This window comes from Lasiodiplodia theobromae (assembly GCF_012971845.1).
Source record: "Lasiodiplodia theobromae strain AM2As chromosome Unknown scaffold_14, whole genome shotgun sequence".
Lineage (NCBI taxonomy): Eukaryota > Fungi > Ascomycota > Dothideomycetes > Botryosphaeriales > Botryosphaeriaceae > Lasiodiplodia > Lasiodiplodia theobromae.
Genome location: NW_023336344.1, coordinates 764992 through 788039, shown reverse-complemented (window position 1 = coordinate 788039; position 23048 = coordinate 764992). Strand labels below are relative to the sequence as shown.

The 23048-nt window shown below is 52.7% G+C and overlaps 5 protein-coding genes across 5 annotated transcripts; 3 read left to right on the top strand and 2 right to left on the bottom strand.

The window, feature by feature from the left end:
- Nucleotides 1-1241: 1241 nt before the first annotated feature.
- LTHEOB_5282 (Zinc finger CCCH-type protein) lies at nucleotides 1242-4335 on the bottom strand (the record flags this gene model as incomplete). The annotated part of the gene is made up of 3 exons (XM_035514410.1): nucleotides 1242-1317; nucleotides 1423-3742; nucleotides 3795-4335. The coding sequence occupies 3 exons, from the start codon at nucleotides 4333-4335 to the stop codon at nucleotides 1242-1244; spliced, it is 2937 nt and encodes a 978-aa protein (XP_035374150.1).
- Nucleotides 4336-5013: 678 nt separating this feature from the next.
- LTHEOB_5281 (Ubiquitin carboxyl-terminal hydrolase 2 protein) lies at nucleotides 5014-6080 on the top strand (the record flags this gene model as incomplete). Its single annotated transcript, XM_035514409.1, has 3 exons — nucleotides 5014-5049; nucleotides 5109-5444; nucleotides 5511-6080. 3 exons carry the CDS (start codon nucleotides 5014-5016, stop codon nucleotides 6078-6080), a joined length of 942 nt encoding a protein of 313 aa, XP_035374149.1.
- Nucleotides 6081-11664: 5584 nt separating this feature from the next.
- Nucleotides 11665-13952, top strand: LTHEOB_5280 (AAA family ATPAse; the record flags this gene model as incomplete). Its single annotated transcript, XM_035514408.1, has 3 exons — nucleotides 11665-12774; nucleotides 12826-13036; nucleotides 13093-13952. The coding sequence occupies 3 exons, from the start codon at nucleotides 11665-11667 to the stop codon at nucleotides 13950-13952; spliced, it is 2181 nt and encodes a 726-aa protein (XP_035374148.1).
- Nucleotides 13953-14308: 356 nt separating this feature from the next.
- LTHEOB_5279 (Cytochrome p450) lies at nucleotides 14309-14951 on the bottom strand (the record flags this gene model as incomplete). Its single annotated transcript, XM_035514406.1, has 2 exons — nucleotides 14309-14703; nucleotides 14798-14951. The coding sequence occupies 2 exons, from the start codon at nucleotides 14949-14951 to the stop codon at nucleotides 14309-14311; spliced, it is 549 nt and encodes a 182-aa protein (XP_035374147.1).
- An 845-nt stretch (nucleotides 14952-15796) lies between these two features.
- On the top strand, nucleotides 15797-18061 carry LTHEOB_5278 (Het domain protein; the record flags this gene model as incomplete). The annotated part of the gene is made up of 1 exon (XM_035514405.1): nucleotides 15797-18061. One exon carries the CDS (start codon nucleotides 15797-15799, stop codon nucleotides 18059-18061), a length of 2265 nt encoding a protein of 754 aa, XP_035374146.1.
- Nucleotides 18062-23048: the final 4987 nt, after the last annotated feature.

Sequence of the window (23048 nt, the reverse complement as noted above, 5' to 3'; positions counted from 1 at the left end):
CGTGGCTGACTTGTCATATTGCTAAGATTTGCCACGGCCGACTCTGTGACTGTCAGTGTGAGTGTTGAGCCTGCTTCTGCAGGAGATTATCTAGCAGTTTCCGCATCAAATCGTTCCATGCTACGCCCGCATCCCTGCGCACTTCGTAATTGTCACAAAAAAACATATCTTAGAAGACTGAGTACCAAAATCTTGCGCTCGGAATGCAAGAACAGACGTAACAAGTGCATCACCATTCAAAACGCAGCGAAAGCCTTACTATGCCATCTCAAATTTCCCTTCCGAAAAGAATGTCTTGTACGAGCCATTACGTTACTTTCGTCTCCATCTGTCCACGTCTACTTATATACAACAGGTTCTCGAAAGCATCGCTCGCTACAAATTTTTTCTTCTCTTACAAAAGGGGGAAATTTTCAAAAGCAAAAAAGATAGAAGATCCTTCCGGCATCGTAACCAAAATGCAACGCAAGTTCTTCTATCCCGTTCAAATTCCGCAACGGTCGAGGGGAGGGAAAGATCGTGCCTGAGGAGAAAGCTCAAAAGAGGAGGGAGAAGTGCAAGATGGGACCGTACGTTACGGTACGGTAGGTAGTACGAACGTCGACGATAATAGCGAATCTCAGCTGCTCGACCATCCCTTCTCCCTCCAAGCTCTTTCGCCAACTTTGTGTATCACAACCTCTACGTCTCGTCCCCTCCCCTCTCGCGCGTGCGGCCCGTTTAAAGTAATAAAATTCGGAGAAATCGCAGTCAAAAAGAACCAACGGAGAAGGCAGTCGATGTACTGGACTATTATAAGTCAACTCACAGCGCGCGCGTGCTCTTTCGTCGAACAAGTGCGCGCTGTGAGCCAGTCCGAAGGGGTGAAGGGGATCGAGATGAGCTAGCTCGAAGAGGGAAGGTCCGTTTTTTTGCTGCAGAGCTACGGTTTCCCCTCAAAGTAGCCAGCATCTTTGCTTTCCCCATCACCCCTCGTTATCTCATCAGCTCTCTCCCCCTGGTGTCGTTTTGTAAGTTGTAGTTTGTTTGTGAATCTTCTTTCGGTCTTGAGCCAGTCCGAAGGTTTGGTTGGATTTTTGTCGGAAAGAAAGCATCGTCGTCCTTTTGCATTGTTCAAATTTTTGGAATTTTTATGTTTGACTTTTGGGTTTGTCGAAGAGCAAAAAGCTGCAGATGGTCTCCGGGACCAGTAAAACTCTGTTTGCTGTTGGGTTCTCTGCTCTGCATGCCAGACAGAAGTTCTAGTCGACCGTCCTCACCCATAGGAGGTGGTCATACTCGTTCTTCTGTTTCTGCTGCCTCTCCAATTCCGAGGGCCTATCGTCAAGAAGTACGATGTTACCAGAGGTTCTTTGTAAGTAGCAGAGAAGAAAAACAAAGGAACATGGGATGGATGATGTGAACCAAAGCCAGCATACTCACCACACCGGCCCGGAATGATTGCTACCGTGGTTTGCCTGGCCTCTGTGGTTCTGTTGGCGAGGGGCCTGCTGTTGTCCTCTCTTCGCCGGCGCAGCCTTCTTCGTGCTCGGACCCCAGTCATCCGCGAAATCCACGGGCTCGTCGGCTAGGACCGGATTATCGACGCCCGGCGGCGCGCTGCCCCAGTCATCATCGAAGCTGACGGGCTCAGCCGTCTCAGCGAACGTCATGCCGGCGCCGTCAGGCGGGTTGCCCCAGTCGTCGTCCATCAGGTTGGTCTCGGGTTCTGGATGCTGTTGCTGCGGTGCCGGGGACTGGCTGCTGTCACCGTTCGAGGAGGAGCCGCCTCCGTTGGCCTGGGCGGCAGCGGTGGTGTCGACGAGGGGTGCCTTGGTGGTGGCCTGATCTTGATGCTTTGAGGCGCCGGCGCCGGCGTTCTGTACGACGCTGTCGAGGCGGCCGTCGCGGGCCTTGGGCGAGAAGATGCTGCTGACGGCGTTGTTGTCGCTGTCGTCGGCGCCGAGGTCGAGGATCTCCTTCTCCGGCTGCGGCGCGATGCTGTCGGAATCGCTGTCGATGTCGCTGCGGTCAACTTGGCTGGACTTCCAGACGGTGGCATTGGGGTTCCAGCTGGAGACGGCCGGCTTCCAGGTGCTGTTTTTCAAATCAAAGATTGTGGAGGAGGTGGTGGTAGTGTCGGGCTTCCACTCGGCTGCCGCCGGCTTCCAGCTCTTGGTGGCAGGTTGAGGATTCCAGTCCGCCGCGTCGGGGTTCCACGCTGCTGACTCCGGGTGCCATTCCGGCACGTCCGGCTTGATGTCGCTGGCTACAGAAGAAGCCGGCTTCGGTACGGCTTCTGGCACTGCGTCGCCCATGGTGACACTAGATGCGTCGTCCGGCTCGCGTTCTGCTATGTCAATGGCAGGAGCCCACTCGGCGACCTTCGGATCCAGGTTGTGCGCGCGGTAGTCGTTCTTGAACTTGCAGGGATATATGCCGCGACAGCCCGGGCGCTGGCAGACGTGGCCGTTGTAGCAATCCGACTTGCGGCAGGCGCCTTGCTTCGGGCACGGGTATCCTTGCACAATGACCTTCAACACATGGAACAGTTCTGGGCTGAGCGGGTTGTGGTCGTATTCGCAGTCATTGCCGGCGGCAAGAGAGGGGCAGTGACCGCGAAGCTGATATTCGTTGCAGGGCTTCCTTCCAGGCTCCTTGGCCATGGCATTGTACGCGGAATATTCTTCGGCCGTGGGGCGCGGGAGGTAGAAGTCCAGACGGTCACCGTACTTGTTGACGGGAATCATACCTTCGGTCTCGGGCGTCGGGCGAGGAAGGTCTGCGGCGGTGGTGAAGGCACTGTTGAACTTCTTTGACTGGGGCCTTTCAGGAGGAGGCATCGAGTCCTTCGTCTTGGGCGACTCCGGAGTATCCGACTCCCACTTGCTACGCAGAGCCTCAGCCTGATGTGGCTTGATCTCTTCCTGATGGCGAGAGCCCATGCTAAGTTCCGAAATTGAGCCTGGCTTCTGGGCACGGGAAGGCAGACTGTTACTCGAGATGGATCCGTTCCTGGAGTTTTGCTGAGGACCATTGCCCCAATCCTCGGCAAAGCCGGCAGTCGAAGGCCTTGAGTTCTCCCTCCAGTCATCGGCAAACCTGGACTGGATGAGGGAGCCCTGCCTCGGTTTGGGAACCTTGCCCCAGTCATCTGCAAAGCTGGCCGGCTTCTTGGAGCTGGCGCCCCAATCATCCCCATAGGATGGTTCGGGGGCATTATTCCCCCAATCGTCGGAGAAGGCATTGCCGTCCCTCCAGTTTTCCTTGGTCTTCGTCTTGATCTGAGGCACCTGGGGGGTGTCGGAACCCTTCGGGGGATGGCTGAATTTGCAGCCTTTGCCAAACTTGCATATCCCTTTGCGTACGAACATGGCGCACGGCTTGGGAGCATTCGGATCGGTGTAGTCCTCGCTATCGTTCCTAGAACTTGCGCCGTTAAGTCTGAACAAGTCATTGCGCTCCTCGACGACAGGTTTGACGGGTTCTGGCTGAGGCATGGCTTGCTTGGTGGCGGCACCCTTGATGGTAGTGTTGCCGGGGTTTTGAGCGGGAAATGGGACATCACGGAAGACTGATGCGAATTTCTCGATGGGGAGGCCGAGAGAACGATACTCTGACTGGTCAGCAGGGGACTTGATGAGGGTGATCTTATCAGCTTTTCCCAAGTAGGGACTGAGAAGAGGGATGTAGCGGGTATCGTGGGAGCCAGCAAAAAATACGTGCTTGCATTGGCCGCTCTCGGCAAAAAGGCGGAAGGTTTCTGGGCAGCGGTTAGCTGTGATTCGTCATCGAGGGTTGTACAAACGGCGAACCTTCAACCTTGGTGAAGACAGCACCATTTGCCTCTCCAGCATCAACATAATCGAAGTGGTCTTTGGCACCTGTGAAGGCGGCAGCGATGGGAGCAATTGATCGAGCATGGGCGCCAACGAGACCGTGGTGGCTCAGGACACGGGAGATGGAAGCAAAGTTGCTGTAGATGCGAACAACCAGGCGGCAGTGGTCAAGATGGCCCAGCTTCCGCAGACGCTCGCGGATCTCGGTGCTCATGAGCTGGGCAGCACTGACGCCTCCCTCGCGGTTGTTCTTGATCAGATGGTCTTTGAAGGTGTAGCCATCGCCGTCGACGAGCACCAAGACGAAAGGATTCTTCTCCTGGCCGCGGGCTTGGCGCTTGTACTTCTCACGATTCTCCTTCTCCTCTTCGTAGTCGCTGCGGAGCATGCGGTAGTCCTCAACCAGGCTCTCATACTTGCGGAGGATTTCTTGCAGAGTCTCGTAGTACTGGCCGTTCATCATGCGGAACGACCGGAGCTGAGACTCGCAGGCGTCCAATTGAGCGTCTCCGAGCATCTTGACTGAGCTGCGGCGGAAATAGATAGTGGTTTGATACGACTGCAGGTCAAGGCGGGCGTATTAGACGCGTGACAAAATTTCAGCAGCGCAGCGGCGGAGGATGCGGAGCCGAAAACGAACTGTCGGTGGGTGTAGATGTCAGTGATGACGAGCAACTAGAGCGGGCTACGACATGAGCAAGAGTTGCCCAGCAGCAAGACCCGAGCTTGGGATGTAATAACGTTGGCGAGGAATGTGGATCGGAGGAGAAATAACGTGCGGGGCTTGGCGCGCGTCGTCTCCGCGTCGCACCGTCACGCTAGTCGCGTTTCCTCTACAACCCAAGCAAGGGCCGTGGCGATGATAACAACTATGATTCGTGATATCCTGTGTAACCTCGAGCGCGTCAGCGAATCAAGTCGTCGGAGCCGTCCAGTAGTAGCGACAGCCGATCAGCCTGCGCGCCGTTGAATTTTGCACGACCTGGCTGTGCGATGGCAATATTTCTTTTGCGGACTGCGCTCGGATAATTTTTATGGTTTGAAGCCTGAAACTTTGCCAGAAAGGCCTGGCGCGTCGAGACTGCCGATCTTGCGGCAAAACCGCGGGCCGCCGGAGCGATGAGGCAATCACCGCCATAGCTCCACGTCCGAACGCTTTCCAACTCCCACACCTTCACACCTCTCTCACGAAGCCATGTCTGGAGGCTGGAACACCATCGAGTCCGACGCGGTTTGTGCGCTGCCTTTCCATGCCTCTCCGCCGCTGTCGCTGACCCTCCGCGCGCCCAGGGTGTCTTCACCTACCTGCTGCAGAACCTCGGCACCAAAGACGTGCAGTTTGAGGAGCTGATTGCCCTCGACTCCGACTACCTACGCCAGCTCAGCCCCGTCTACGGCGTCATCTTCCTCTTCAAATATCCCACTGACGAGAAGCCCTCGGCTACGCCCCGCGATGGCACCTTCGACCACGAGGCCGCCGAAAACATCTTCTTCGCCGCCCAGACCATCCAGAACGCTTGCGGCACCCAAGCCCTGCTGTCGGTGCTGCTGAACAAGGACGGCGAGATAGACATCGGCCCGCAGCTGCGCGAGTTCAAGGACTTCACCACCGCCTTCCCTTCCGACGTACGTATCTACACCCCGCGTCTCTCCCGGCCCTGTCACTAACGTGCGCGTGCGCTTGCTCCCCAGCTCCGCGGCGAAGCCCTCTCCAACTCGGACCTGATCCGCGAAACGCACAACTCGTTCGCGCGCTCCTCGCCCTTCGTCGACGAGACGCAGCGCGCCGCGACGGGCGACGACGACGTCTACCACTTCGTCGCCTACACGCCCGTCAACGGCGTGCTCTACGAGCTCGACGGCCTGCAGCCCGCCCCCATCTCGCACGGCCCCTGCTCCGCCGACGAGTTCCCCGACAAGGTCATCCCCGTCCTCCAGCGCCGCATCGAGCGCTACCCGCAGACCGAGATCCGCTTCAATTTGCTGGCCATGGTGCGCGACCTGCGCATCCGCGCGCGCGAGATTGGCGACACCGAGTGGCTGCAGCGCGAGCAGCAAAAGCGCCAGGGCTGGATGTGGGAGAATTCGCTGCGTAGGCATAACTTTGTGGGTTTCGTGGGAGAGTTGGTCAAGGGTGTGACCAAGGCGAAGGTGCAGGAGGGCAAGTACGACCAGTGGGTCGATGAGGCGAAGGCAAAGACGAGGCAGCGTGTCGCGGACCGCGCGAAGAAGGGCGTTGCTGCCGATGAGATGGATGTTTAGTGCATGGCTCTGGCGACGAGGGAGGGACTTGATGTGTGGGACTGCTGCTGCTGTACTATCTTGCATTAGCGGGCGTCTGGAAGGAGTCGTCCTGGTTATACAATGATATCACTGCCATCTGTGGGAAGGAAGAAGTTGTCAAGCGTTTCTGGTGCAATAACGCGGAGGTAGCGGAGGAAGGCCGCGGTCGAGCAGTGACAAATGTGGGTATTTCGTAGAGGAATAATGAAGGTACGTAGAATAATCCATAGGTCCGCTGCCAGCTGGCTAACTAATAACCAGCAAACAGCAAACAGAACGAGATTGAATAGCCAGTATCTACATAGTCGTCCATTGGGTCAGTTTCGGAAACTTTTTTGGGATAGGCCCTTGTGCATGCAAATCTTTTCTGTTACCAGTGGCACTCATCATGCTTTCAGTCACGAGATGCTTACGTGGGAACGCCCGATTCCACCGCAACGTACTACCTTTCCGTGTAAGCGTAGCTCGACCAAGTATAGAAACTTCCTGTGGGCAGCTAAGCTCGTTACCCCTCACCTTTATCTCAAACCGGCTCCCGGTGGATTCTTGATCCGCGTTTCCACCTCAATCAACACCCATCATCGCGGATAATTTCGTGTCCTGGCAAGGCTGATAAGTCTAGCACTATGGCCTACCGGAGAGGAAAAATACGAGCTAGACCCGCTCAAAGTGAACCACAGACCATTACTTCCCCACATTGCACGAAACGGCTCTGCGACGGTTCCTGTCACCCATCCGGCTACCACCTCAGACCCAGGCCTGTTCAACCAGCCACCTCCATTATGTTCCTCAAAGAACACCAATTTCCACATATCAAAGAAACCATAAATGGATTCTGCAAAGTCAGCGAAGACGTCTTCTCCGCCGACCCACAGCGGGAGCCCGATTACATCCCACGTCACCCACCTCGGTCCTCAGACTCGACTCTCTCCGGGGTGACCGCCGATACCTTCTCCATCGCCAGCTTGTACAAACTGTACGGCCTTGGGGTCCGTGAGCCAGACGAAGACGGACCAACCTCATTCTCGACCGTCGACCATGCGGAGTCCCCGAGCCGGAACCCTGAGCAAAGCCGAACTTTTCGAGTTCTCAAATGGATCGATCGGATTCCGCAACAATTTGATGGTTCATATCCCGGCCTTCGGGTCCCGAGAAGTCCTTTACGTGGCTCATCTGGGCAAGAATTCAGAAGCTCAAAGCGGAGAAAAGTGGCGTCTGCGTCGTGAGTTATGGAACAAAAGTTTACAGGTTGTATATGCCTGTTTGTATGGTTGTCAAAAAGCTTATGTCGGACGCTTATGGTAGGACAAGCCGTTGGAAACTTGGCTGCTGCGGAGAGTCCTTGTCAAAGCGGAGGGGAATTGCTTCCGAAACTGTTGTTGCAATGTATAATTCACGCTTAATATTTTCCTGGCCTCGAAGTGAGCTGTGATAGATGGACCCACGATCATGAGGGGCCTTCGTGAGGCACCAGGTCTAGTGTTGTACCAAGCTCTGTGTTTCAGCATAACAGAAGAATTTCAATAAACCGAGGGTTCATCATTGCCGTTGCACGCCCTAAGGAAAGACATAAATAAATCTAACGCCGTAGAAACTTAAGACTTCGACAGAAGACTTGACAATCAGTACTTCTTACTGCAAAAGAATCCGAGTCCCCAAAATACTCATGAACAGGGCCAGGTGGGCCTCTAAGTACAAAGAGAAATTTTGACCGCCTCGATGGCTCCGATGAGTGCAAACGAAGTACTTCGATGAACATCTTCACAAAATTTCTATCCACCTCGGAGTTCAATACATCCTGCATACCATAAAAAACGCCGAATACGCTTTGATTTACCCTCCCCAGTCTTCGTTCAAATTCGCCAAGTCTGTCCATCCTATCTTGTGTTGTGATCTCTTCTCCTTCAGGGACGTAGAATTCAAGTTGCTTCAGCAAGGCTTCTAACATACCATCCCACTGAGACTCAGCAACCGCGGGGTAGTGGCACCGATGTGATAGTATGGCAAGACCATCTTCAGTAGCCTCTTGTACGAGGTGTTTGCTCAGTCCGAGGAGCATCTCGCGAAGCTGACTATTTTCCATATCGTTGACTCGCAGTGTCGGCTGCCCGTCGTGACTCAGCCATTTGTTGATCTTTTGAAGATGTCTCTTGGGAATCTTCATTGTCAGAGGACCAATCTTCTGGAAATCGTGACAGGTATAAGCGCGAAAGCGGGATTCTGAAGGCAATTTCTGGCGCTTTGGGTCCGGTTGAGACAGAACTTGTCCATCTACCACATTGTATGCTCTTTGTCGCTGGGGAATGTCTCGTTTCTCGGAAGCATTACCTAAAGAGATTGACCGGAGGCTCTGGGGGTTCTGGGGCGACCATTGTATTTGACAGGGGGGCGAGATGACTGTATATGGTTGCTTCAGTGATATTGACCCGGACTTTTCCTGGTCCAAGGCCCCATTCCAGGAGATTCGCTTGATGAGAAACTGCTGCAAGTTCCTAGAGATCGTTGTCAAGCAACGTAGAACATTGTTGTAGTCTGGATCATACGGGTGCCCAAACTTAACAAGTTCTGAATGGGTTCGATCGATTGCGAATTCCCAGCCAGGGCTGCTTCCGCCGTATACTGCAGAGCTTCGATCGACGAGGAGAGTGCTTGGTCCGGCCCTGCGCCACCGGCCAGGCTCTGACTGTTGAACAAATTAGTGAAGCAGACTAATATGAGTAATGGGCTATGATAATTACCTCAATAACAGTTGGGGACTCCTTTGTCTCATAGAAGGTCGCAATTCTAATGTCCTCAGGACAGATTTCTCGGAATCTTTCGCTCTGATCCTGCGTCCATCGAGAAGAGGGAGCAAGAGTCTCGAGTAGAAATCTAGTACGATTGTCCCCCACCATAGTAACCAATGACTTGATTTCCATGCCTTGATTCGGTACTCCAAAGAAGAGTAATCCAGCTATGGAGTCAAATGTCGACTGATCTTGTTCGTCACCCTTTGGCATTTTGATCATTGCCTGTATTCAGGTTAGTAGAAAAAGTAAAAAGAAGAGCGTGAAGGCATCTACCTCTTTGATAACGATGCCACCAATACTATGGCCAAGGATCACTAACGGTCTGGTCACAGTTTCCTGTGATCTTATCGTGCTGATTCCATGACGGAAACTATCGCCGATATCGTGGATATTCTTTACGGAATCGCCTTTCTGTAGCCTTGTATCATAGCCATATATCAGAATTCTTGCATCGTTGAATCTCTTAGGTAGAATATCGCGCAGCCACATTTCCTGGGATCCTGTTTTTTTGAAAGAGCCGAAAGCGTGCCCTGCGAGACCAGAGAGAGCGATGAGACTGATCGGGTCGTTAGCAAAGTCTTACTCCGATGAGACTTTTTACACGTACTCAAATTTCCATGCGCTTGTCTCGGGGCAATGGAGAGTGGTAAACCCATAGAAATGTGTATCCAAGAGTAATTCGAATGAATCCTGGATGTTCGGCAATGTAAACTCGAATTTCGTGAAAGAGGACGCATTCGACAGTGCTGAGGGTGTATTGTTAAAGGTTAGGGTGGCAACAGCCTCATCTTTGTTATATGAGCTGATGGCAAGAGATTTGATCTGTATTGTTACCTCTCGGTCAAGTTGCAGAGCCTCTCGGAGCAATATTTCGACTGTGTTTTTTGTGCATGTTGATGGAATGCCTTGTAACCTGAAAGTCGTGTAACTCTCGATAGGCACTGAGCTGTCTCCAACCGTGCCAAGATGTTCAAATGTCAGACTATGATGCATTTTCTTTTTTATCCTTGATGATTTTATGTCGGGTTACACGAAAGACCGCAGGCTGTGAAAATTTTGAATAAAGTAAGAGAGGTCGAATTCGGGATAAAAAGGTCAACAGCAAGGACAGAGCAGGGACTATGGGGACGACGACGGCCAGGTGGCAAGAGATTATTGGCGACCGCCTCAGCTGAAACCGGCTTCCACGATTGTCAGCGAGGCGCTTGTGCATGTATGTACAAGGAATATTGACCAAACATTGGCGAAAAGATCGACATATTCTAAAATCTCACTGCATATTAGCTCCAAGACGCACTCGAATCTGTTATGTAACTTCTGGCCTTTACACTGAATAAAACTCTATAAGAGTAAGACCAACGAACCTTCGGCGATAAATAGCCAACCTTTTAGCTTTCTCCACGACAGCCAAGACTAATCGTTGTCAACCCAGCCGCTACTTCAGAAAAAAAGATCATCTTTAAAGAACTTGGAGTTTACTTCTGTTACAAACCGACCTCCTGCTTCTGAAATACCAATTAACCTGAAGTATGGAAAGCATGGACCCAACAATCATGAGAGATGACACACTGGGAGAAGAGCATAATTACCACCGCCTCACCCAGATTGTACGTAATCCCTCGCGTTACATATCAATCCACTAATTAGATGCTCTGTAGCTCTGCTCTCAAAGTGCTCCAGCTGATGGCAAGGTGCGAGCTTCCACGGACAATAAGTACAATTTAGAATATCTCCGCGGTACGCTCTCAACCCTACCTTGTTGAAAAGACTTCAAGTGCTAAACTTAGCCACAAATTTACAAAAGGCTCGATAGGCCAAATGTTTCCTCTGAGTGACTTACAACGCCAGACAGTGACACACGACCAGCAACGGCAGAATGGGACGATGGGTTTTCCGTACGGCCAGGAAATGGCGTCGCAACCAATGGCTACCATACGGGGGGGCCCACTGAAGTTCCAAGAAAGCATTCTGCCAAGTTTCTACGCGCCCTTTGGACATAGTGCAATGCAGGAACAACAGAAGGCTCAAGATCAGGCTCAACAGCAGGCTCTACGGCAAGCCCTACAGCAGCAACAGCAACAGCAACAGCAGCAACTCATGACTCAGCACGACACGACTATGCAGTATTTCGCTTCTCGACGGAGCGATTCTGGCCATGATGAACCGCAAAACGAACAGCAGCCGCTGGGACCTAAACTTATATCCACAGATATGTCGAAGAAATGTAAGTACTTCTGTAGCGTCTCACAAATTGTGGTCATTGCGCTTACCAATAACGGACTCTCAGGCCAGTCGATGACAACGCACATTTTGCCTACTCCAGCAGAAGCCAGCGGGCGCCTTAACCAGAACCAAAAGAACTGTGTAGGACATATCACACTTCGAAAAGCCAAGCGATCATGCTAATTCAGGTTCATCTTCAGACATCCCCGCCCGGTCAAAGCAATTCGTCCTCACCAACTTCTTCCGTAGAGAAAGTGAGTGAAGAGCATGACTCAGAGAATGCATTTGACACTAGCTGTATTGGCGTGTTCGATGCCGTGAGCGATGCATATGGAAGAGATGCGCAACTTCCTCAAGCACAAACCCAACCATCCTGGTTGGACTCGAGAAATATCTCCCACACATCTAAGCGGAGGAGGATCAATCCATCACATTCGTCAGGCTCAATTGCAGAGGTATCATGCGAATCTTGCCAGCACACTCAAATTCGGTTCCAAGAGCTCTGTTCCAAATTCTTTATCCTGGAAGCGGAAAACCAACAGTTGAAAGCTATGATCGAACCATACTTGCAGCTGAATTGGGTCACAATCTACGAGGTTTATGAGGATAGATCCACCCGCTGGTACGAAGATCAGCCTTATTGGCTCCAAACACAAGACCGTCAGGTCTTTCTAGGAGGAAAGAAGCGAATATTCGACCTCAAAGCATTCCTTCGTCAGCTACAGCTTGGAAAGGTCCCATTCATTGTGTTTCAAGAATTCAAGAACTTGCGACGCCCAGACATCTTCACCCAGCACATTCAGAACTGGCCAACTCCAACACCATCAAATGTTTCGATGCAGATTGTTTCAAGTAGTCTTTCAAAGGCTTTTGAAGCTCTTCTGGAGGCGTACAGCGAGCTAAAGGAGCATGCCGACTTTCAAAGGAACGTTGATGCGAAGACTAGAGAGCGGATGGGCCCCAACCTGCTAGCCCATAAAGCAGGTCAGTGGCCCGGCATCACACTGGCTCAGGCGGGACACGTCGATAATAATCACCGCCATCTCCTCCAAAATGGTGACGATGATGATGAAGATGACAGAATAGTGGAAGAGGATAGCTCTAATGCCAAACGGATAAGCCAAAGATTGGTCAATATCGACCTTCTCTATTTCCATTTCCAGGATCTATTTGAAGAGGGGTTGATTTCGAGAATAGAAGATGATCGGAGCGAGACAATGCTACTACTCAAATTCCTCAGAACCGGATTCAAGAGAAATCACGGGCACGCAAGAGAACTTCTCTCCCAGAAGAAAATCAGCAGGAACACGATCTTCTATCTTTTCAAACCAGGGACTGTCATCGTCTCCCAGATAGCTCCTAGGATCAGAGGACTGAAACAAACGAAGCTTCTATGCACTTCCCCTTCGGGTTGGGATCTAAATTGTCAAAGCTGGACATTCGATGGCAAATTTCACCAGGCGAACAATACCCTATCTCTCACGGAGAAGGATCTCAAGAACGGTCCTGTGGATATTTCATCCCTTCCCTTCTACCCTCTCGGTTACGCGGAACCGGAAATTGACCGAAAGCTTCGTCGCAGAGGCGAGACGTTTTGGAAGCTCCGCAAACCAATTTACGTTACCTACAGTGGTCTCAATATGCGAGGAGATTTCGCATACGTAGGTTTTTGTTGATCAGAGCTTTCCAACATGATTGCTGATGCCAGCCAGGATCGAGCGAGGTTCTTGGTAGATTCAATCACCTGGAAACGCTCCCAACAGGGGGCACCGGTCCTGAAAGGCGATGTTTGGAATCCCAGCATTGCGGAACCCGACGAGTTGGACGAAGATCTGATGCTTCAGAGTGATCTTCCGTCGGCCGAATTTCCATACCTAGTTCCTGAAAATATCACCGGCTTCAACATGCAGGACAAAAAATGGGGTAAGAGAGTTCGCCGCGGAAATAGTCTAGTTTCTTACTAACTTATTATGCCAAAGTGGACCTCCAAGTGGACAACATTTTCGAAGTCGAATGGGATAAGAGATCATTTGACAATCTGGCAATTGCGGAAGAGAACAAGAAAATAGTTAAAGCTCTTGTTCTCAACAAGATAGAAAGGGACAAGGCAACCGACATTGTTCCTGGTAAAGGCAACGGCTTGGTAATCCTACTACATGGTGGACCAGGAACCGGCAAAACCCTGACAGCGGAGAGTGTTGCCGATTTGGCAGAGAAACCGCTATATCGGGTGACCTGTGGAGATATCGGAACGGAGCCTCGTAAGGTCGAAGAATATCTGGAGAATGTGTTCTTCCTTGGCAAGCTCTGGGACTGCGTGGTTCTTCTGGACGAAGCTGATGTGTTTTTGGAACAACGATCTCTCTCCGACCTCCCACGAAACGCTTTAGTCTCGGTGTTTTTACGAACGCTCGAGTACTACGATGGCATTCTCATCCTGACGAGTAATCGGGTGGGGACATTCGATGAGGCCTTCAAATCACGGATTCAGCTCGCGCTGCATTACGATTCACTCAATGGGGAGCAGCGGAAACACATCTGGTATACGTTCATAAAGCGTCTCGAAGAGCTTGATGAGCCTATCGAAGCGATGGACATATATAAAAACATGGAAACACTCGCCGCGAAGCATATGAATGGCCGGCAGATACGCAACGCCATCACGACAGCAAGACAGCTTGCACTTTTCGAAGGCAACAAGCTCAACTTCAGACATCTTCAGGAGTCCATCAAGGTTTCTGGTCAGTTCGACGAGTATCTACATGAGCTTCATGGGCCGGACGATAGGAGGATGCAGGATGAGGGAATTCGTCTAGCCCCGAAGAGCGATCCGAAATGAATTCTTATCAAAGAATTCTCCACTCTCCGCCTGCCGACCGGCTGTACATATCTGGATGATTGGAAGGCGAAGACGAGGATGGATAGGCTTGGCGTATAGGGGATGTTGTTGCTGCTTCTGTTGTACTGTCTTTACATTGATGGCGTCTGGAATGAGTTTTTCTGCATATACAATCATATCACTGCCATCTGCAGGAGTGAAAATCTGCTCTAAAGTGACCAAATATTGCTGAAGGGCGGCTTCCCAGCTTTCAGGATTAGCCTATGTCCAAGAATACCGGCGAAACCCCACAGCTCTTTGGCATAAATTATCAAATGACAACCCTGCCAGACAGCACACCATATCCCTCAGCCCCATCACTCCACCAGCAGCGTCTCCCCCGTCCTCCTAAAGTCGACCTTCGCGAGCGGATTGATGGCGACCTGATCATCAAACTCGACATTGCGCGGCCTCTCGCCCACGCCGGCCGGAAACCGCCAATCATAGCAGATGAGCAAAAACGCAAACGCGACCTTGGCCTCATTAGCCGCGAAGAAGCGGCCAGGGCAGGCGTGCGCGCCGTGGCCGAAGTCGAGGTGGTCGGCGCTCGTCGTCACCAGCTGCCACGCGTTCTCCTGGCCGGGCAGCTGGCGCCGCGCGAAGAAGCGACGGCCGTCGAAGACGTCGGGGGAGGGGAAGACGGCGGCGCCGCGAGGGAGGAGGGTGCCGTCGGAGAGGCGGATTGGCTTTTTGACTCTGCGGGCGATGGAGGCTGGGGAGATAGGGGGGTTCGGTTTTAGCGGCAGTTGGACGGGAGGGGGATAGAGGGGTGCTGCAGCGGGGGGTGGGGAAGGGGGGTAGTATACCGACTGTGATGGGGTTCACGCGCTGCGACTCCTTCAGGAAGCTGTCCATCAGCTTCATCTTGTACAGCGCCGTCTTCTTCCACCCCTCCTCGTGCAGCGGTTCGACGTACTCCGGGTGCGTGCAGATGTCGAGAATGTCGTGCGAGAGCAGCATTTTCGTCGTGTGCATGGCCGCACCCGTCAGCGCCAGCTGTTGTTTGAAGAATCCACGGGGTTCTGGCAGGAGAGCGAGCTTCTTGAGGCACGTTGCTCACCAGTCGATCAAGATGATTATGGTGCAATAAAGAATGGGTCGCTTTGTCTTGAAGGGTGTCTGATTCCTGCAAAGATTCGGGCCTTTGAGAAAGGCAATACTGCATTTTGGAATGCCGAATATCACAGAGGCGTGATCATCAACAATGCCATTCTAGATTGCCGGCCACAAGACCTAGAGCCTTCGCTCTACGTTCTAAAGCTTTTTGAAGCTCACAACACAATGTGTCGTTATATGGGAATCCTCTTACGGTGTTTAGACGAAAAAGATCAAGCCTACCAAAGAGTCGGGATCTGTCCTAATTTCGCCAATTTAGACCTGGACACCGGGAAGGTACCAAAAAGAGTAATTTTAGTCGTCTAGCTATTCTTTTGTCCCACTTTCCAATCCATCATCTACTTCAACTGATAGCGATCATCGGACCAACATTAAGTTGAGCACTAGCTATTCTCAGCTTGCTGAGAATCCCGAATTAAAAAGGTAACAGCATTATGAAGATCTAATGACGCGCCAAGCCCTGTACGTCAGTGTTCGCCGTGAACATTATTGAACCTGAGCACTGAGCACTGACCGACAGTGGCTTTGTATGCCATGCTTTATTCCATGCTTTGTTCTATCCTGATTGTAGCTTAGTGATGTGGCTGAGCTGCTTACCTAACGTTCCATCCAGCCACACCTCTCAGCCTTGCAAGTCACAACAACACCTTCATCCCGCCAGCCAACCGCGTGAAGCCTACTTCTCGACAATGGACCACATTCCCATCCCAAAAGACCCAGCACGGCCAACACCTCGAGTGCGCTACTACTGCACTGCTGAATACGACAACTCCGACTTCCTCACCTACCCAGCCCGCATCGGCTGGAGCGAAGCGGAGCTCTTCAACCAACAAACCTGGACCCATCTGGACCAGCCAGGAAAACGAACCTCCGCCGAAGCCGCAGCCTTCCTCCAGCAATGGCTCTTCTTCGGCCTCCTCCGCGCCTTCTTCGGCGACGCCTTCAAGCCGTCCGACTTCGTCGTGTCCGAAGCAGACCAAGACGGGCGGCGCACAACCCACTACATCAACAGCACCCCCCTGCCCCACCTCCTCCGCGCCTCCAACGGCTCGTACTACACGCGCCTCGCCCACCTCGACCGCTGCGTCGCGCGCGCGCACGCGCTCTACATGTTCGTCATCTACTTCGGCAAGAAGCTGGATCCCTACCTTCTTCTCTCGCTCGGGCTGCTCGGTCGATCGGCGTGCGGCTGGCTGCACCTAGGGACGCAGTCCGTCGGCTTCTGGCCCGCGCCGACGTTCAAAGAGGATGTTTTTCCGCCCGGCTGGGACGGCGCGCACGATGTGCTCAGCTACGAGATGGCCGAGGCGGGGTGGTGTCGGCGGCGGATCAAGCTGAGCGCGGCGCTGTTGGATTTGGGGTCGGCGTATTTTGCGTCGCAGTTGAAGGGCGGCGATGATGGGCCGGGGCAGGATCATGGGCGGTGCTCGGCGTCGAAGTGTGAGGCGTTTAATATTGTTAAGGGCTCGTACCGGTCCGTACATACGGAGAGCTGTCACCGTGAGTGTGGCTTCCTGGCTGTTGATGTCGAAGAGCTGGAGTCCATTATTCTTGATGGGAAGGTTCCTTTGATTGATGTGGATGATGAGGGGGGTGGTATCTCGCTTCTTCGGGGAGACGCCACGACAGACTACGTCGCCATTTCGCACGTCTGGTCCGACGGGCTCGGGAACCCGCAACGCAACGCTATGCCGAGATGCCAGGTGGAGGAGATCAACAGGCTCGTAGCAGAAACCTTTGCCAACGAGGACAGCCGGCGCCGAGTCCCCTTCTGGATGGACACTTTATGCTGTCCGACAATTCCAGGCAAGGCGAAAAAGATGGCTCTGACGCAGATGCGGAACATCTATCACCAAGCCGAAAGAGTACTCGTCCTGGATGCGGGCTTGAGAAGCGTTGAACGAGAGGGTCGATCGGTCGAGGAGCTTGCGTATCGCGTCTACCTCTCCACATGGGCCTCGCGGCTCTGGACGCTGCAGGAAGGTCGTTTGGCACAGCTGCTCTTTGTTCAGTTTGCGGATGGCGTTTTCGACTTCAGAAACGTCGTTCTGGGAGCCAATTCTACGGTCGATATGGCATATGTTGTGGAAAGTGTGTGGAAGCCCTGGAAGACAGTGCAGGATGGTTCACATGACACTCGCATGCAACTCACGACGGCCTGCGCGGCACTACACACGCGGTCAACCAGTTTCAAGCACGATGAGGCATTGTGCCTCGGGAGCCTGGTCGGAGCGGATATGGGACCGATTGTGGAAGCAGAGCCGGATGCGAGGATGAAGGCGTTTTGGAGCACCATGACCCAGGTTCCCCGCGACCTGCTCTTCTGGACGGAGCCCAGGTTGACCCATCCTGGACTTCGATGGGCGCCGAAATCCTTTCTTCAAGCTCATCGAAAATTAGTACCCGATCTCAAAAAGGACAGCCCACCTCCGGCCGCCGTCACAGAACGTGGATTGATGGCCCAAGTGTACAGCATCAAGCTGTCTATGAAGCTCCCCTTACAGAACCCCTTTTGCGATATTTGCATGATCAGCGACGAAGACGGGAATTGGAAATACGTACTGAGCGGCTTCACGCCAGCACTACCCGACGAGGATGCGCTCGCCCGCTTTTCTGTTCCAGAAGATACTTACAGCTGGGCAGCCATCCTCGCCACCGAGCCCCTAAGGGATACTGCTGTCGAAGGGCAGAGTCCCATGGTGATGGTGTTCGTGTACGCCGAGGAGGACGGCGTCATTTACGCTCGGAGAGGGGTTGCGGGGTTCATCTACCACCTGGAGCACTTCAAACGCCACCTCGGACAAGACGCATTCGTAGACGCTTTGGCAGCTGGGCTCGCCGGACCGCCAAACAAGAACAAGTCAATGGAAGGAAAGAATCACCTCCTTCAGGGGTCTTATGTGGCTGTGGTCGGGACTCGGGTAGACAGTCTGCAAACATGGTGCATTGACTAGTCATGGATTTGAGGTACTTCACCAAGAATTGAGTCATGTGTATGGCTCTCCACGGGCCGGGCCGAATGACGTGGTTCCATTTGCTCGTATGAACTTCAACATCGATTGGTACAACACCGGTTCACTAAGGTGACGCTTCCACACGCCATGCCCTAAACGCCGCCATATCATCGCTTCTCTGCGCCTTTGCCATTCCCATAGAAAACCCTGGCCAAATCCCTATCATGAGAAAACTAGAAGTGGCTATACAGCTGTTGTCGCTCGAACAATACTCCTGCTGCGCAAAACAAATTGGATACCTCGAGGTATGCTCATGGTAATGGGTGCGCGTGGAAAATTGAAAGGAGTTACCCGGGCGCCATGAGTTTCAGCCACCGGCTCGCTAATCGTGCAGATCTTGCCTATGTCGCGGAAGTCCGACGTCGATCCCCTTGTTGCTTACTTCGTTGCTGTTGTCGATGTCGTGTTCGTCTACATTGTTGACCTCAGTCTCCACCAGAGAAGGAGATGAAGAAGTAGAACTACGACCTTGAACTGTGGGATTGGCGTTCTGATAGTTGAAGCTAAAAAGGGAGACCACAAGGAAGGCTTTCGGGGCATAGACGCAGGTGAGTTCGTATGCGTATTGAGCTGCGGCCCTCTCAGAGGCAGGGGGATCTTTGGATGTGAGTATTCCGTGAGGGCCATCATACGTGAATATGGAACTGACTGGTATTGTTTTGTGTACTTTTTGCTTTCTTGAACAATGAAAACAATGCGACAAGAGCCGTTGGCACGGCTAAGATAAGTGTGATGATAGCAACGGCACCCATGGTAACTGTTTATGGTATTTGTAAGCGAAGTCAGCCCCCAGGGAGTGGTCAGCATACCGATGCGGATTATTTTCCGACCCAGGATATGCAGTGTTGTAACGGTTCAGTCGATCAAGCGGGAAGGTCCATGCAAGGTCAAAGGAGCCTGCTCCGGTTTTGCAGCAAATGGCGGAGTGAAAAAGAGGCCTGGCCTGGATTGATGAAGGGAGAGATGGAATTAGGGAGTGCAGCCAGCGACTTTATAATGAATATGTCCTGGAAGATGGTCTCAAACGTCATATGCAAGCTTAGGAAGTGGCAGAGCTGTCAGCTGTGCCAAGGATGTCATCCCCGTCCGGCTATCCCTGAAACGTCGCACATCTCACCCCGCCTTACTTTTGGGCCAATCTAGCATCTCTTCCTAATGTTCTGTGATTGGCCCCATGTGCGACAGCGCTGGCTTGGCTGGCCGGCCCCTGAGTGTTTGCTAGCCAAGCCGCACATCCTTTTCGGGCCTGTGCGTCGTTTGGGCAGCATACCACCGGATCTGACCCTTCCACCAGCTGGTCAGGACGATGCAGTCACAGAACTGGGGTCCCCCATGCACCAGAAATTCCGCTCGCTTACCCAGAGCTTGAGCCAATCACCGCCTCCCGCGCCCGCTGCCTCCGGCTGCTCTCGCGCTCTCAGATTGTCGGCATCAGTGTCCGCTTTCCAGCCACCTACCCCTCTCACATCTACCCCAATACCATCACAGAACTTGCAGTAACTCTCACGTCACGTTTTCTTTTATTTCTTTATAATTCATTTCTACAAAGTTGCACCACGATGCGACCACTACATGTGACGCTGAGTTGATAGAAGCGCTCGCTGCCGTGTTTGGAGGTTCTTCGCTGAAGGCGAGCCGTTCTATGTCACTGACTTTATCGAGATTAACCTATCCGGATCATGCTTTTTAGACTGGTCGGCTCGCTGCTGCTCGGCGGGCGCAGGGTAGCCGGGTTCATGCTGGCTGGGGGCGATGGCGATTGCCCGTGCAGCAGCACCCCTACCCGGCGGCGCTCGCGTCGAAAAAGAGGAACAGCCTATCGGCAAGGCTTATTCACATCCGGTCGTATCGTCGAAGCTCGTTGCCGCATGCGATACAAAGCACGGCCATTATCTGCATTACCCTTGTGAAGAGGTGGGCACGGGTTCTCTAGATAATATTGGCGCGTCGATAGAGAGGCGCGCTGAGGCGGGGGGATAGATGGCAAAAAGCCGGCCTGCTAGAACCTGTCTGGAAGTCTTTTTTGTAGAAAGCGACCTGCTATCTCTCAGCCTCGCCCTCTCGCCGCCTTCCGGGTCGCTGGTCAGCTCGCAGCGTCCCGAATCGGTGGCCGTAATGCCGCCGCTGGCGACCTAGTTCTCGCTACGGATTATTGATAAGTTTCACCGTCGAGTACCGTTTTTAATAATCTTCAGTTGTGAATCTGCGCCGACGAAAGCTGTGGTATCCCGCATCTGGGTCGCGGAAGGATCTGGTGAAGCCTGGGGCTGCAGTGCGCGGCTAGACCCTGGCTCTCATGCAGATTGCCGGTGAGCGTCGGGTTGATGAGGGAGGGGTGTCAGCGAAGGCTCAGCCAAAAAGACGCATTATCCCAGCCCTGCCCACATCGGCACTCCACCGTGCATATCGACTGTGAGGCGCCACACGTTTACAGCCGCCCCCGCAGGACCCTCCAAAAGAGCAGGTCACGACAAATCTGGAGCAGATGATGATGTACCGGCGACGCGCCCGCTGACTCGGCTCGTCTCGCCTCTTAGCGGACATTCTTAGATGTCGAAGTCACGTCAGTCCCCTCTGTACACCGATATTTGCGGCGCCTAGAGCAAATGACAACGTCGGGCGGGGTTGCAGCTCACAGCCATGATTGGCCCACGACGCCCACTGCTGCGAGTGGGCTTGCGCAGCGCGCATGATCCAGATTCTCGAAGCGGCGGCGGCAGGACGTTTGATCCTCTAGCAGGCGGCAACGCGCTGCTTGCGCATCACCGCACCTTTACCACCCGGTGGCCATTTCAAAAACGACACCCACACGCGGCGCCTGCCCCAAACGACAGGAGCTAAAGCGCGCCAGGCGGCGTTCCCGGCCCATTCCCGTCATCCCTCCTGCAAGACCCGATGCTGAGCTGGCGGCTTGCTGTGTCGCCCTAAAATCCGCACGGCCAATTAGTAAGGTAATCCAGCTCGTCGGGAAAGCAGGCTGCGTGGTTTATACCTGCGTGAGCACCACTTTGTCAGCTCTTTCACCGGGTGTACCTCCACCTCGCGCTGTCTTTAGCTTGCGCCGGCCACCCTCCTGCCGGTCCCCATCACCATCACCGCCGCCGCCGTCACCGTAGCCAGCTTCCAACAAATGTTCTCTCTCGGACCACGACACTCATACAATGTAGGGGCCCAATACGACCAATTCGATCTCAGTTCACAGGATGCGGCTTGACGAGCCATCACGTGCAGAATCTCACTTATTCAAGGTTGTTGCACTGATTTGTCTTCGAGAAGGGAGCGAGAGAGGTGGGGAGGAAGAAAATTGTTCAAAAGTCACCGTACATGCTATGAGGCTCTTTCTACCGACCCAATGCCGACGCCAACCGTGAGCGCCGTCTTCACGAAAGTCCGAATCTAGCACAATCTAGTGTACCACATACAGGCGACCGTCGTCCGGGGGCTTATAGAGGCCCCGTAACAATAGGTTGTCGATAAGTATGTGCCCTCAACTTGGAATCTCAGAAGACAAAAGAAAAACGTAGGGCCTCAAAACTTACACACAAACTCCCCCAATTTCTCTATCTATACTAAACCCATAGACGTGATGGAAGAACGGGAGGCGAAGGCCTCAAAATATAAAGTTTCTTGGGCGGTGATGAAGACTACGAGGTGAAACGAAGAGAACTCATTCGTTTACCAGAGCCATCCGTGCTGGGTTTCGTTTGACTGGCTAGTGGCTGAAGAGGGTCGAGAGGACAACCCGAAGTGATATTTGAGTTTGCAGTGCTTTTCCAGACAAAACGGTTTCATTTAAACACGTAAGATGGAGAGCAAAATTTCTATATGTCGAGAGCAATGCACCATATCTAAGAGGGGATTCTGCAAGTGTTGCTTCATTCAGCACAAAAATGTGGGAACAATAGGAGACTCGCAATGAATTCGCAGACGCCTGAAATTTCCTAAACATTCTTGCGTGCTTTTGCCTTTGCACTATGTTTTCCCCTTGAACAACTGGTCGTAATCCTCTTGGAGAGGGAGAATGACGTCTTTGAAATACCTCTTGCGAAATCCTTCGTTTGCCAAGTCAAACTCTCGGGTTTCTGATACTGGATCGATACAGTTTGAGACGGCTGAAGCAAAATTGGGGCCATCCTCATCATGGAGCTTTTTGGTGAGCCGACTTGCAATGAAATACCGGGTGAGGTCATGCTGGTTCCCGTTCGCGTCCAGGTCATCATCAGTCTGAAAACTGGAGAGGGGCCTGCCACAGGCCAACTCCAGCAACGCCACACCCAAAGAGAATAGGGAGTCATTCTTAATGATAGATTGTTTCTTGACTTTCTCTCCGTTTATTGTTGGTGAGGATCCATGGTAGAGCGATTTTGAAATCCAGAGATGATGATGTGTGCCAGATGCACAGAAGTGAATATCCTTAAGATCCCAACTGCTGCGAAGCCAAGGCGTCTTTTCCAATTGAAGGACAGCGTAGGCCAGAACGAGGGCGAGGTCACATCTTTTGCGTTGCCAGAGGACTTCTTTTCTGTCGATCAAGTCTTGCAGGAGAGACAGATTCGATGGTTTCGCATCTTCGACATCGTGTACATGGTAGATGCGATCCTGTTGTTTCAGGATGCCCACACAACACCCGGTGTAGGTGATAAGAGCAGAGCAAAAGTTGGATATCCCTGCCTTCGAGGAACATGGCTGTTTCTTCTGTGCCGTATTTTCTATGGTAAAGCTAACAGCCCTCTTTCCGCCTATGAGCTTATTCACGCGTAGTGTCCTTGATATGGAATTAGGAGCTTGAAAAGAGTTAAAACTTTGTAATGAGACTTACGAATGCATTTCAGAGAGTATGGTTGCAGTGCGATGTTCCCATGGTAAGCTGGTAGCTTGCTGGTGGCCTTGCAAGGCGAGTGAGAGTTGAAACTCAGAAGTTCCTTCT